The 16,173-nt window shown below is 40.8% G+C and overlaps 1 protein-coding gene across 2 annotated transcripts in view; it reads left to right on the forward strand.

Annotated features, from left to right (window-relative positions):
- LOC146695398 (cGMP-dependent protein kinase 1) overlaps nucleotides 1-16,173 on the forward strand; it is a 119,650-nt gene that overhangs the window by 97,936 nt on the left and 5,541 nt on the right. For both annotated transcript variants that reach the window (XM_085477530.1, XM_085477529.1), the window contains exons 8-11: nucleotides 5,351-5,416; nucleotides 8,269-8,343; nucleotides 12,683-12,779; nucleotides 12,881-13,020. In XM_085477530.1, coding sequence (XP_085333656.1) covers nucleotides 5,351-5,416; nucleotides 8,269-8,343; nucleotides 12,683-12,779; nucleotides 12,881-13,020 — 378 coding nt within the window. The remainder of the gene's footprint in view (nucleotides 1-5,350; nucleotides 5,417-8,268; nucleotides 8,344-12,682; nucleotides 12,780-12,880; nucleotides 13,021-16,173) is intronic.

A 16,173-nucleotide genomic window follows, 5' to 3' on the forward strand; every position in this document is an offset into this window, starting at 1 on the left:
TCCATCTGAAGACGTTGCCTTTGATCTGTGAGAACAACATATTTACAAATCAAAGTCAGTTCCCCTGCCAGCTATAATGGTTTGCGAGAGCTTGTGTGAGTGCTGGCGTGAGATGTGTATACGTTAAGGCAGTAGAACAAATATCAAATTATTCTCTAAGGGGCTTGCACATCTATAGGCCCTGAATGACTACAATATATATGTACCTCTTCGCAGTGATGGATGTTCCGGGAAGAGACGCACTTCGAGGGTGATATGTTGTTTGTACTTAAGGAGAACATATCTGATATCACATTCCTCATGTCACTGTGATGTGTTAACTTTCATTGGAGGAGTTGGACCATCACCTGCATAGACAATGTGTGACCTGACCTCCAACTCCTGAGTGTATTTTGTGTGGGTATGGTTGTGGGAATGTTCCAGCTGAAGGTGCTATTTAAAAAAAGAAGTCTGATGTAACTGGGAGAAGTTTGATTGGTATCGGTGTCAGAACACCTTCAGACCAACAATAGCGCTCTGATAATTCACTGTGAGAGTTTGTAATAGTGTGGATATGTTGCCACTATTGCACAAAATCATCACTTTCCCTTCACTCCAAGTCTCATTCTATTAATAGATTTCCCCCGAGTCACCGCTTTAGCTTCTATCATTCATTTAGTATTAACTACAATTCTGAATATTTTACATTGCTTTGTCTACGTTCTCTCAAATTTTTCACATTTTGGTAACTATACTATATACTTTTTTTGTAGCTGCTGCTTCAGAAGCACTTTATCAAAGCAAATCCCATGTTGCTTTTATTTCTAAATCATTATTTTAGGGAGGAAAATCCCTTTGTTGTGTAGCAGTGCAGATACGAAGAAAAAAAAATAGTACTGCTTCTTTTGTTATTTCCCACAGGCCACAGATTTTGTTCTGGGTGTAGGTAAGGAAGCACTCAGTTGCTGCTGGATCCCTGCACTGCACTGCACTGACAACAAAATGACTAAATATTTAAGAATGTGCCAATCTGGCAAACTGTGTGTCCAAGCAGAGATTTGACAGTGTGAAATAATAAATAGAAGGCCAACCACAAAAGGTTTATTTTTGCACAGGCCTCAAAAATAAATGCTCTGTATGAGAAACACAAGCTCTGAGTGTGTTTATGGCAAGCTCAGACATCTGAGACTTCCCACATTATCTTTGTTAAAATAATCAAACATGGGGTGTGTGGTCCGTGTTTTTTTTTTAATAACAGAATACTGTAGCCCATGACTGAAATATAACTTCAAAGGAGACAATTCATGCACCAATAAGGAAGTGTTTCAGAGAAATATTTTGATTTCAATAACTGAGGAGCAGCGTCCTGGAATACTAGGAAAATATATTCATGAATGTAAAAGTTGTGGCATGCATTGAAAGTAGGTATAGTCTTTGTTATGCAATTTGTACTTAATGGGAAGTACTGTAGCTGCACAGATACTGTGGGACTCATTTAGTGTTGAATAATGAAAATTGCTTTTGGAGTTTCACACACACTATGTTTTAAGATGCAAGTGACTTACAACTTTTTCTTAATCCAGGTTAAATTTAGCATTTTTAAGTCATCAAAAGAGACACCCGGCATACAACCAGGCATTTGTTCTGCCCAGTATTTGTTGTTGATTTGGAAGCAGACACATTCATATGTATATGTTTCGATTTATTCACAATGTTCTGTCTGACCACTGATACAGGTATTTGTGTGATTTTGTGTTTCTTTTTAATTTAAATCGGTACAGACAGCTGTTGTGGTAAAGAGGGAGCTGAGCGCAAAGGAAAGGCTGACAATTTATTTATCAATCCACGTTCCTCCCCTCACTTATGACTATGGACTGCAGGAGGTGACCAAAAGAATAAGATTTAACAATATAATTGGCAGACACCCTTTGGAACTTGCTCCAGGGTGACAAGCTTGATCTTTCGGGTAGAGACACTTTTCACATCAAAAGAACCAACTGAAGTGGTTTAGGCACCTGGCTGGGATGCCTCCTGGATGCCTCCAAGGTGATGTGTTTCATGCATGTCAAAGCCCCAGGACCACACCCACCAGGGAACACCCCTGAAAAACTGGAGGTGGTGGCAGGGGAGAGAGAGGTCTAGGTATCTCTGCTTAGATTGCTCTCCCCAGATTAGAGGTATGTGGATAAATAGATGCTGTATTTGGCCTGCCACTTGTTCTGCCTGACTCCTCTGCAAAAGAAGTTGCTACTTTAATCTCAGTGAGACTTTTTATTATTCGAATAAAATCTATTTTTTAACTTTAATAGACACACACACACACACACACACACACATATATATATATATATTAGTTTAAAATATGTCGCTCATAGGGGGTCATATGATTGCTGGGTTTTTCTCTGTATCTATTATTGTAGGATGTACTGCACAATATAAAGCGCCTTGAGGCGACTGATTTGGCACTGTATAAATAAAATAAAATTGAATTGAATTAAAATAGATATATATAAATATATCTCAAAAAATACCTCAGCCACAGAAATTAAAGCCTGAACCATTAAATAATTGTCACAAAATTCTCATTTTATGAATCTGGAGTGTTTATTGAACATTCTGACAGTGTTTTTTTTTTTCTTTTAGAGAAGGCATTAAATTTTATTCTGCATGTATGACTTTTAATTTAAGTAATTTTTACTACATGTATTTTTGTGCAATTTATTGTTTAAACATTTATTCAGGTTTTTCACTAAAAGAAACACACACACACTGATGTTGTAGAGGTCTTACTTGGAACATTTGGTGTTGCAGGGTTAAGCACAAACCAGTGCCTGCATCCTCCACAGTCACCTCTAATTCTTGACCCAGTCTTAACCTGGCTTTTATTCTCCCCCACCCTGCCCATAGCTACTGCCCCACTCTATGCCTCCAACCATAAATTATTTTCATAACCCCTTTCCCAGGACACCAGATCACTGTCCAATTACCATGTTCATTTCAACTGTCTACTGGAAATCAACACCACAGGCTCTTGTGTAAGTCCAAAGGACATTCCAGACACAGCATGCAGCTGCTTTTAGTGTGACACTACTTGTGGAAATGTGTGTGTGTGGCTGCTTTCCAGTGCATTTCTTCTTGTGCCACAATTAACAAGTACTGAGCCATCTTTGGCTTAGGCTCAGCTTAGGCTCAGCAGTGTGAATCACACTGACAGATATTGTTTAGGGATTGTGTTTCAAATAGAACATTGCCAGTATCACTACCATGGCGCACAAAGTTGTTTTCCTCAGCTATAGTCGAGCAGCAGGGGACAGGTGTAAAATGCTTCGTCTAATATGAAACCCTTGAGGTCTCTGAAGGATGATTCATGCTTACATAAACACTTTTTTTTAATATAGCCCGTGGCGTTATGTTGTTTCGTTGTATCACCATGGTTAGTGAATGACGCATACATTGTACACTTCCTTTTATGAGACAAGCCTTTGTAAAACATTGTGTACAGTTGCTCGTTATAACTGCTGAATTGTGTGTAATTCTAATGAGTTGACCTCATTTATCTTACCTTGACTTCATCCACTCAGGTTTCTCTTCATTTTTGCTCATGCTCTTGTTAAACTGCTTGTGATTGGCTCGTCTTCTCAAACAGAAGGTTTGAACACTAGGTGGGTGGGGCTTTTGTGTTCTAAGGTAGAGCAGAGAGCACTGAGAAAGCCATACTAAGGATACATGTTCAGAAACTGTGTTTAGACAAGTTTGAAGCTGGAGCTTGCTCACAGGGACTACTTGCACAGACGCTGACCTCATTATTTGAAACTTTGGTCATGTTTAATATTAGCATCAATCTTTGTAGCACTATGACAGAAAGATCAAATGTTTTAAAGACAAAGTTGGATATAATGGACAAAGTTCGTTGAATATGGAGGTGCCAAGCAGGAAGAAAACAGGAAATACATGGATGTGATGAAGGAGGACATGCAGAGGGTTGGTGTGATAGAAGAGGATGCTAGGGATAGGGGGAGGTGGCAGATGATCCACTGTGGTGACCCCTTAAAGGGAGCAGACAGAAGAAGAAGAAGAAAATAATTATACTTTCAAGGTTTTCAAATCATTGGCGGTTTGAGTTACAGACCACTATTCTTTTACCCATTAAACTGCTTGCTAATACTGCAAGTATGTCTATGTCAATTGTTTTGAAAAGTGTTGGGGGCAAGCAGGAGAACAGGTGGAGAAGTGTTGGCCAGGGTATTGCATTAAGAGCATGGATGGAGGTCCTTGGAGCTTAACAGAGGTGAATGAAATTCTGTAACACAGCTAGCTTGAGAGCCTCAGTTCTCGTCTGTTAATATATCCCTAGCCTCCCTTCTCCTCTGTAGTCCTCACCTTTCAGTGTTTTTTTGTTCTTCCACCAGCTGTGACCTTTATTCAGACGGGTCAGCAGCAAGAGCGAGGCAGAGTGTGTGTGAACATGTGCGTGAGCATGTGTGTTGGGCGAGGGGGGGTTGTGGATGTGTGTGTTTGGACGAGGGAAGGCAGCAGTGGGAGTTCACATGGCACGAGGAGGAATTGTCACCTCACTTCATTGAAATAGGTTGCCATATGTCTTTGAGTTCAGACCAGGCACAGACAGTGTTTGTCCCAGGCTAGCTTCTGTTAGTGCCCCAGCTAAAATGAATCGACTCTTTTTAAATCTAGAAAGTAGACAGTTTTTGGCTTTTGATTTGCTCCCTTCTGGGATATTATAACAATCTTATAACCAAATCTTCAAATCTTCTTTCTATTTTATTTTATTACTTTTTTTACTTATGGATACAGTTTGAACTAATCTGCTTATGGGAAACCACCCGAAGAATTTTTCATCTGGTTTACATTTTTTAGTTTGTACTGAAGTGGATAACACTATCCTCAAATTGGAAACTTTTACAGAATTACTACACAGGTGTCCTTTGTTAGGGGGGTGCCCTGGGCAGTGCACTGGTTCAGATTTAGAGCTAATCCCTGTGGGGCTCTGTGTGGAAAAGAATTTTCACAGTAAAGGATGGAGTCTTGGGATACGGACTCAGAGGATTCGTGCGACTGGGGTGACTCGTCCGAAGAAGGACTGTCATCAGAGGAAGATGAGCTTGATGTCAAATATGATATAGAGTAATGCAAATTCTGCAGTGATATGTTTCCTGACAGTGAATTTAATGTATTTTTATTATGTGTCAAGTTTGCATATGAAGTGATATGACAGATTTCAATCACCTCCATGATATGGTCTTTAAAATGAATGAAAATATTATTTTATAACTGCAACACACTTTTTTAGGATTTGATCAAAGTTTTAGTTTTGAAGTTGTGCCTGATTGTGTTGTGTGTTCATTTTCTCCAGGGAGGACATCAGGACAGCCAGTGTCATTGCTGCGGGCGCAGTCACCTGTCTAGTCATCGATCGAGAGTGAGTATCAATAAAATCAATCCTCAAGGGAACTAGTGACTTTTCTACACCGTCTGTACTCATTTACATAAAAAAATGGAAGCAGCAATGAAACAAACCTACAAATTTTGATTTTGCTGAAACATCAATCTGAGGCCACTTCTCCTCATTTGTGAGTGACCACGGCAGACGTACGCTTGATTTAGACCAGTGGTTCTTAACCTGGGTTCGATCGAACCCTAGGGGTTCAGTGAGTCGGTCTCAGGGGTTTGGCAGAGCCTCCACCATGACATGCATAGCTCATTTTGTGCACCAGTAAAAAAATCACATTTTATTTTCAGTAAAGAGGGGTTCAGTGAATGCGCATATGAAGCTGGTGGGGTTCGGTACCTCCAACAAGGTTAAGAACCACTGATTTAGACTTTAGATTGCAATGAATCTTTGCAGTGCCAATTGACGTAACCGTAAGCGGCTGACATCGTCATCAACATTTATGGTTGTGTTTCTGGTGCATTATGCACAATTCAATAAATTTGAGAAAGAGGTTCTGTATTGGGTCATGACTCAAGTTAATTGGCGTATCAACCTTTACAAGTGGCCACGACACATTTAGTTGGTGTTTGGCTCAAAACATCAAGGCTTTCCAAAATTCAATAAATTCAATAAATGTGTAAAAAGGTCCTATACTAGGTCATGAGTCAGCCTAATTGGTATCTCTTTTATATTTTAGAGCTTAAAAGGTGGATTTAAACGACAAACATTAAATTATACATTTACAAACTTTAATATATTCAGAGGGTGTGCTGTTGCAGCCATATTTGGTTTGGTATGACCAGTTTATGTTAGCTGGTGTTACATAATGCAAGCATTTGTATTCTGTAATACAAATGTTATTGCTTAAGATTGCTAACTTCATGAGTCTTCCTTTCTTGTTTTATTGCATTACACTGCAATCCAAAATGTACGATTTTAGTCTCTACAGGCACTGCATGTCAGCCGATGTTAAATAGTTCTGCTCTACATTAAATTTTAGAGATGATAAAAGTTACAAAAATGTAATCACGCCATCATCTAAGCCTGTTCAGTTTCTATGTTCAGGGCTCAGCTTGATTGTCATGTAAATATTTTCCACACACAGAACAAAGAAATTAACTTATTTGCATTTGCTTTGTTCAGTTATGCTGGAAAATCAGGTGTAACGTGTCCAGAATCCAAGAATTTAAATATATGCTAGATGCAGGAATGACTAACAGCTGCTATTTTCTCCACTGATTTTTACCTAATCACCCCACAGCACAACTATGTTTGTCTGAGCTCAAACATTTGCTATTTTCCCCCAGTTGCAATAATGCAATTTGACATTTAATTACAGTGTTTATAATGTTTAATAATAAGATTAAGCTATTGTATATCTGAAAAAGTTCATAACCGCTTACTTTGTAAGGAAACAGCCTGTCTAGTAGCATCGCTGTCTCTTGCATTAAAAAGAGACAGGCTGTGTGGGGAGAGGAAATGGTATCAGCTTTCCAAGGGGCTCCCTGTTGCCTTAGGGAACACAGCAGGCACAAATGGGCCATCCTCAAAGCTAGCAGAGGGGATAGTGAGTGAGTCATCCAGTGCAGGTGATTACTGCTGCCTTTCATGCAAGCAGCTAATGCTGCCACGGCCCACAACAAAAGTGGTTCAGTGTGTGTGTTTGTGTCCCTCAATCAGGCTGGTTTTGGTGCAGAATATTTGTTTTTGAATCTTTTGGTATTCTGTGCCCTTCTGTTTATTTTCTTGATAGCTGTGCATGTATGACGCTTAGAAATCAAACAGTGTGCACGCTAAGAGGTAAAATAAGGATAATTACAGGAGCCGTGGGAAAGCGAGAGAGAATAAAAAAAGAAGCAGCAGGGATTTACTGGCTCAGTCCAATAGACACTGTAAGCAGCAAAAAAATTAGAGAAAAGCTCAGCTCAGAAACAGCCCTAGCTAGCAGGCATTATGGTCTCAACAGGAGAAAACACCAGATGCAGTGCATCTTCTAGCTGACAGCTTGATGAGCCCTGCTTGAAAAGTGTCAGCTAGTTGTTCTTCCAGGATGTTTGGAATCGTTATTTTGCATAGAAACCCATACTTCAGGGAGAAATGAGGCGAAACACGGGAGTTATTTTTCATGTACCAAACCTCTCAAGAAATTTGGAGGATTTTATTTCAGCAAGTTATTGTTCTGTAGATCCATCTAATATGCTCTAACTTATTCTTTAACTTTCAGAATTTGCACTTTTCTTCTTATCATAATTAGAAATACAGAGGAATAAAAATATGTTGTTGCTCTGCTTCTATCACCTAAATCACATAACGGATTTATTTAGTACTGAAAAAGATGGAGTTTTACCTTGCATAATATCAAATGATTTCTTTATCACTCAACACAGTGCATTTTAAATTTTTAATTTATTCTCTAAATATTCATGCAAAGCGTCTACTTTTGTCTCAAAAATCTCTCTCACCCACCATCTGCTATCACACTGTTTTACACCTCTTTGGGGTAGATGTGTCTTCTCATCTGTCTCCTCGTCTGCGATTTTTAGAGGCTTGTCTCTAAAAGCAGACTGATGAATATTTAATACTAACTGGGAGTGTGTATGGCAGATTGGTCATACTGTGTGCCAGCTTCTTATACAGATATAAGGTGCTTTGTTCCCTGTAACATAAGCTAACAGTAACAGATTCATATATTCTCATAGAACGAATCAGAATATATGTATCTTTGTTCCTTACACTTATGCTCTGTTACTTAGACCTGCATTGTCTGTAGATTTTCAAGCAAAACAGTGTCAAAAATTCTTCACCAGGTGCTGTTTTAACTGTTACTGTCTGTGTTTCAGTTCATTCAAGCACCTGATTGGGAGTTTGGAGGATGTATCCAGCAAAGGCCATGAGGATGCTGATGCCAAAGCCAAGTAAGACAAAGAAAAAAATCATTTATACTCAATGTGACTGCCTAGCGCCTGCAGTGTTTTGCAAAGAGACATGCTGGCCGGCTGTTAATGCTTCATGCCGTTACTTCTGTTATATAATAATGCAACACTCTGTGGGAAACAGAAAGCATGTGCTATAACCTTCACCTCTATTTCTGGAGGAATTAATATGTACTTTATCTTCACTATGGGAATAAGAGAATGGCTCTATAGAAGGCACTTTGGCATTGAGGTGGGAATCTAGAGGTTCTTTTAGCCATCTCTTGGCATAATCTGATACCCCACTGATTCAGCGCTATGTTGAGAGTCAAGGTGAGTAGAAACAAGAACCCAGTAATGACAGTTTACAGGGAGCCAGAGAGCAGGAACAGCTTATCCCATATGTAGATAGATTTAGAGAGACAGAGAGAACAAGAGGGTGACAAAACAGACTAGACGTCTGCCCGGTGCTGTGGATTTCTAGCTGAGAGTGCCAGTGATCTTTTGCAAGTCAGTGGCATGTTATCAGCAGAGCAGTCAAGAGCAAAACATACCACCCGGGTTGGAAAGAGGCAACAAGAAACCGATGGGTATAACAGGGGGCGTATAGTGCCCTACCTCTGGCTTTCGGCCCTGGCCAGATCTACTTTATGGCTCCACTGATGATTGTTTGGCCTGCCAGTAGATCTATGATAATATGATAACATAATATCCAGTGGCTGTCAGCATGAAATGATGATCAACAAAATATTGTTGTGTTGTATTAGCAGAAGCCTTGGTTTTACGATCCAAGCCTTTACAATGACCCACCATGAAGGGTACGGCATCTTGTGTGGCAAAATAAAAAGATAGGAGAGAATTACAGTGTTCTACATTATCATTCTATCACCTAGATAAGGTACCCGAGTTAATTAGGTCTATGTCACACAGTGCGACTTGCAGACAGCTTAAAAGATTCCTTAAGCAAGTTAGATTTTATGCAAAGGAGTAACAAGTTGTACTTTTGCATGACAAATGTTTATAACTTTATCATCGAGCCAGAACTTTAACTCAAATTAGACCCACTCACCTTCTCTGCTCTCTCAAATCTGTCTCATCACCCTGATTAGGGCAGCTTTCCCTGCTGCGTGCTGTGTTGTCTCTTGCTGGCACTCCCCACTCAGCAGAGCACGTTTGCTTCTTGTTGAGGAAAGCCTGAGTCAGGATCCCTCTGAGATGGAAACTGTCTCTAATTGGTCACAGTGGATAAGCATATTTCAGTAGTGCTGTTGCTGTACAGGAAATTACAGCTGCTCTCTGCGGGGCTGACAGGTCTTTTCTTCAAAGACTAGCTCCCTGTCACATGCTACTGTATATGCACACATTGTTTTTGATCAAGGCCTTGTTTCTCTGAGAAGGAGATGCTACATTCTGCACACTGCTACTGCATTCATAAAAACTTTTATGTATTCTGAGGTGAGGGGAGAATTTAAAGATAAGACAAAGTAAAAGAAAAAAGCTGATTTTCTCCAGCGATGCAGACTTAACAGAAAATGTCTTATAGAGAAATCTGAAATTATGTTGCCTGTATATCCCGAAGCTTTATGTTTACCCTTTATTTTTAAAGGAATAAAATCATCTAAAAATAATCTTCTGCTTCTTGTCGTTAAAATTATATTCGTCATTTAAATGCACCAGTTTTATTCCCCACTCTTTGCTATTAAAATGTTCTAATTGCCCTTTCAAGCAGCTATTTTCACTTACCTTTAATCAGCAATTTGGGCCCTTCTGGTGAAAAAACCCTGAATAACTAAAAATCTATGAGAAAATATGACCCACTATGACTCAGTGGGTCCTGTGTCTTTTGGGAGTGTAGATGTTCAATAAACAGGAATCACCCATAAATAAAAGTGACATTTAAGTCTGGTTTAAGGTCAGAAGTGCTTTCTTCTCCTCTTTCTGCTCCCCTGAGTCAGTCTGATGAAGAAGAACTGGGGCAAAGTAAATGAGGATAATCGTACACACACTCCCACACAAATACTGACACACACTTTAGACACACGGGGATTGCATCATTTTTATGACCTCATTCGTTCAGTGATACAGATTATCACCCACTGGGGTGCTACTTGACCTGCATAGGAACACTTTGTAATGCTGAGCTTGTAATGGATTTTCATGTTAGCAGTTATAAGTAACATCTTATTGCAACCTCATAATGCATATGCTGTCCAGGAAACTGTGTCAGATGCTGCTAAGCTCTCTGTGTTCACTTTTATTCAAGGTCATGGTTTAGACATCTATTTAAGGTGGATGTATGGTTTCAGTCTCACTGGATCTTCTCTCTGGTATCATATTCCAGTTTCCAGCATATCATGGCTCAGTTATAGCGACAGACGAGTGTAGTTTTCTGCTTATCTGAAAAAAACTGTATTGTGTGTCGCTGCTTTAGTGAATATCTCCACCATTCATTGATTCCTACAGAGACTGTGTGTCCTTGATTGAGACATTGTGTTTTGCCTGTGACAAAATTATTCATTACATTGCAAAGTAGCTTAATGGTTTTGTATTGTTACCCGCTTGAAGAAATGTTCATCATCTGTAGAGAATAGAAGAGACATTTATTCTTTCATTGCTTATCTAATAGAAAAGGGGCTCGTTTTGTGCTTCGGCTGTGAATAGCACAGTTTTTGTTTGTCAGCGCTTTGATACTGACTCCTTATAATGAAGCAACACTGCCATCTGCTGGTTGTATGTTTCTATTACTAGTCAACCGTTTTAGCAAGTGTAAAATTCTAAAGTGTAAAATTATATCCTTACTCTCATTTCTTCTATATCTTGACAGAATTTGCAAAACACTCCTTAATTAACTGCACCCAGACACATCCTAGTGTGTCATATTTGATGCGTGCAGTTTTTTGTGGGTTTTTGAGACATCTATATCATCAGAGTGATCCCCCCCCACCTGAAAAACCTAAATAAATTGTACATTTTTAAGCAATTTTTCAAAAAGCCAGATAAAAAAGCAACTACAATACAAATTAAAATTCATATACTGAAATTAAAATGTAATAATTTTTCAAACAAATTTGTCAGATGGTTCAATAAACTCTTTAATTTTGAAAAATTTGTAATTTTCCTGCAATTATTTTCTATTTCAGGCTTTAAAGGGTTAACAATACTGCACCACACACACTAAACATGTAATCTTGGTTACTTGTCTCCTTTTCTTAAGCAGCACTTATTTTAGGATTTGGAGTTTTTCTGGGCCTGCATCCAGGTCAGGGTCGGGGAGAAAAGATGAAAGGATAACCTGCAAATCTCCCATGATAGTGATAGTGTATACATATACACAAATAAACCATGAGTGTCCTGGTAACCTGATGTGTTTCTGAGAAACATCGTGCTCAGTAACCTGCCAACACGTGCCACCAAAGTGTCCACTGCTGCGTAGCTTAGGGAAAAGGTTTCCAGTGTAACTGATCTGAAACAAGTACAGTTAGGTTGGTTTTTTAACACTTGGAATAGCCAGATAAGCTAGAATGGCATAAAGCAAACATAATTTGACATTTTACTGATTACATTCAAACCTGGAACAGTTTTTTCTGAAAGTGTTTAACCTACATTTTTGTAAATAATCTTAATCCCTGCAGCTCTGCGAAAGAAGGCTGCTGACTTATCTAAACACGTCTTCTGTGGAGGTGTTTTTTGATAAGACGCTGTCTACATAAACATACAGCTGAAATATTTTTGAGAGAGAAGAGGCCTGACGTCGAGGCGATAGTCTGTTATGAGTGACCCAGAAAGGCCTATCCAGGCTTGGATCTGTCCTAAGCCCACTGATCCAGAAACTGAGCTGATGAAACTCTGTCTGGATCAAACAATAACCAAAGAAGACACGGGGCATCTGGGGATAAGGGGTGGACACGTGGAAACAATCTCTACTGCCAGCATGCTGGCATGTTGTGGAGTTCAGTGGCAGAGCCAAGGCATGTCTTCTGAGCCAACTGAGTAGTGAGTAGCCTGTGTCACGGATGTCCCATCTTTGTTCTTTCCTATAAAGAATGGGGACAAGCTGGGGACAGTTAGTCTGTGATCAAAGAGAGGTCAAAGTAATTTGCCAGAAGACTAAACTCAAAAACATCCTGTTCATGTGCTCATATTTATACTCCACATCCTCAACAACATCCTTGATAGATTACTATGAGTTAAATCCTCTAAGATTTGCAAACAAATGAGCTCAAGGAGAGACGGATATTTTGTCTCAGGTTGTTGAAAGTGGATTATGTTTTCTTTCATCCTTCATCTCATCTCTAATCCTGTTCCCCTTCGTTCTTTCCTCCCCTTTTTCCTGGCCCCACAGGTATGAAGCAGAGAATGCGTTTTTCTTCAATCTAAACCTAGCTGACTTTAACATCATCGACACTCTGGGGGTTGGTGGCTTTGGACGCGTTGAGCTGGTATGAAGCGCTGCAGTGTGACATTAACATCAATATTCTGGACTTGTCTGACAAGCTGCACACGTTGCTATTTGAATCTCTCTCTTTCCCTATCACTGCAGGTTCAGCTCAAGAGTGATGAGAACAAAACATTTGCCATGAAAATCCTCAAGAAGCGGCACATCGTCGACACGAGACAGCAAGAGCACATTCGCTCAGAAAAGCTCATCATGCAAGAGGCCCACTCGGACTTCATTGTTAGGTAGCTTCTTAACATTAGCTTCCTTCAAATGCTCAATAAAGTTTGCTTATCTTACTAAATGTTTAATTCTGGTGATCAAAGTAAGAGTTATTAAAAATGACATTCCCTATTAAGACTTATTTAATGAACGTGGCCACAAAAAGAGCCTGTCATCATCACGGCTTTCTCATTTTGGCTTGGTTTGTATGTAATATGGCGTGGCTTAACAATAATAAAGAACTGCCTGAACAAGAATAAAGATGGGTGATACAAGCATCAGCAGGCTAACAAAACACAGCTGCAGCAGTAGTTAGGAGATTTAGGGAAACTGTGCTACCAATAACAGATGGTTCAATAGTCACCCTTGAATAATGAGGGCACGCACAATTTGCTTTCTATTAAGTACTTCTGACTTGCTGCTGCGGAGTCGGGGTGGTCTGCCTCTCCCCACCGCAGGGAAAAGGGTAACACCACCTGGGTCTGGGTGCAATTCCCCCCTCCAGGGGTAAGGGTACCTAGACCCGGTTTGTAGAGTACGCTTGGGGAGTGTGATTGTGTGTACAGCGTCTCTTTATGTCTGTCTCCACGTTGGTTGAGTGTGGAGTGAGTGCATATGAGAGCATGAGGGTGGGAATGGATGTTTGTGTCTGTGTGTGCCTGTATGTCTGTGTCTATATGTCAGGTTGGGTATCAGACGCCACCTCTCTGGGGACACCTCAGGCCCTCCAAGGTTTGGAGGCCTATCTCCACCCACCACCACTTCCCCTGCCGGTGGCGGACTCCCTCAGGTGTCGGTGTGTTGGTGGTTCTTTGTGTCTGGGGGTGGGCGTCCGGGTACACACCGGCTCACTCCTTGGCGGCCGCTTGTCGGGGCCTGGGGCCTGGGGCTCGCTCGGGCCCCTTTGGAGGTGGGGTGCCCCCGGCCTCTCGGCCTAGGGCTCAGTCACTCAGGCGCAGCTGGGGGCCGGCGGAGCTCACGGGCGCGTCACTGCAACTCCCCCTGACTTCTGCTCCGCGGCTGCTGGGCGAGCCCTCATCTGGGACTCTCCTCAGCTCTTACTGGGACAGTGGCGCGGCTGCCCCTCTGTTGGTCTTCCATGGTCTCTTGTGTTCTGGGGGCCTCTGGATGTCTGGAGTTTTGATCTCCTCCATACCCGCTTCACACCCTGGAGGACGGGGCTGTGGCCCCCCCACACTCCCTAGCAGATCATTACATGGAGAAACCTTTGGAATGCAAGCATGCTGATCCACACAGGTATGCACACAGGTGTACACATGGGTATTCACAGACGCAGACTAAAGCTTTCTTGGCTGCTGCCTCAAAGCACACTGTGCGCTGTCTATCTTGCGTGCTGCACAATATCGTTTATTACTTAGTAAATACTGATATCTATGACTAGCTAGTTTATTGTGATGGTGCTTTGTTTTCTCTATTATTATGTTGCTCTTTGTTGTTTGCTGTCTCCTCTGTTTGTTTTTGTTTGTTTGTTTGTTTGTTTGTTTTTTTTCTCCATACAGGTGACCCAGGAGTTTTTTTTTTTTTTTTTTTTTGTCTCTCTTCCCCCCCCTTCTCACCGTCTCTTCTCCCCTTTGGTTTTCTTTCTTTCTCTCCCCCTCTCTCTCTCATTCATTCCCCCTGTCCTATTTATTAAAAAAAAAAAAAAAAAAAAAAAAAATGACAAAGGATGAACTGAAGCTCTGCCATCACGTAATGTCGCATACTGCTGTTTCTGATGTCATTTAAAAAAAAAAAAAAAAGAGCTTGCACACACACAGGACACGGACACACACATCTCCGCAAACACGCGACACGAAGAGGATCATGCAACACATGATCGACTAACAAAGACGAGCCTCTTGCATGTAGCGGCTGTATCGTTCTCGAGCAGTGTCCAGTCAGTGTGTAGTGCAACACTGACAGTGGCAGGTGGTTTAATCTCTGATGCTAAGTTGACTTGACGTCGAGCATGGGAATATGTTTACTTCTAATTTAACATTTGTAGCAGGGCCTCTCTTCACAGGCTCTTGATTTAATTTGATAAGGCAGGAAAAAAGAACACTGTTTGATTGATAAAGCTTCTAGAAAAGGCAAAAGAAAAACAAGAAAAGTGCAAGAATTTGAAAACAGACAGCCCTCCTAACCCTCTACTCGGTGCTGTCTTTACATCCTCACTAGACAGCGATAAAACCAGTGAGGTACAATGCTATGTTCTACTGGGAAACTGTACATCCTAGTTTTAATGTGGCTATTGTTTCAAAACGCACCTGCATTGGCGCTTGGAGTTTTGAGTTGTGGACTGTTAGATTTATCCAGCGTTCTCTTTTTGGTTCCTACTTTATTTATCGGTCACTGTTTCTTCTTGGTGTGGGTTCTTCAGTATTTTGAAACTTAACTTATAGCTCTGAGTTTTTGGTTACACGTTATGAGGTTTGTTGTTTGGTTTTCTTGAAATTCCTGTTTTATTTTGGAGGTCTCTTGCCTCTTCCTTTGTCGTCCCATTGCCCCAGGTGGAGGAGTTTGAGTATCTCAGGGTCTTTATCACAAGCTATAGGAGGGTGGAGAAGGAGACTAGTGGCAGATGGATCAGCTGTGTCTTTTTACCCTCGTTTGTCCACTCTAACTAATTACCACCTTCATCTACTTAAAGCCCCAGCTTGCCTATATTCATTAAGAAGTTTTGATAGTGTTGCAGATGAATTTATATGTTTCTCATGTGTAAGGATTGCTGACAATAATCTTTCCCCCCCAATCTTCCACGTTACTTCCTGTAGATTTTTCTCTTCATACAACTTTATTTTACTCACTGAATTGGTCTGAAAACATCACTGATTGTCCAAAATGACTGAAAATACCTTAAAACAGTTCCCAGGGCTCTACATCCCACTGACTGAACATATTTAAGCTCGGCAACGACAGCCTGCGAGGGCGGCTGTGGCTCTGGAGGTCGAGAGGGTAGTCTACCAATCAGAAGATGGGTGGTTTGATCCCCGGCTCCTCCAGCTTGTATGAAGTGCCTTTGAGCAAGATATTGAATCTTAACGTATCCCTGATGCATCCATTAGAGAGTTTGTGTGTGTGTGCTCGGTAGGATAAAAGTGGAGAATTAGTGAAAGTCACTAGTGGTAAAAAGGGATTCAGTTAGAGTAGAAAAGCGCATATGAGGGTCAGTCCAC

The sequence above is a fragment of the Copadichromis virginalis genome, linkage group LG13 (genome assembly GCF_057382275.1).
Source record: "Copadichromis virginalis isolate Kocher_CV1m ecotype Utaka linkage group LG13, C_Virginalis_male_GT1.1, whole genome shotgun sequence".
Taxonomy (NCBI): Eukaryota; Metazoa; Chordata; class Actinopteri; order Cichliformes; family Cichlidae; genus Copadichromis; species Copadichromis virginalis.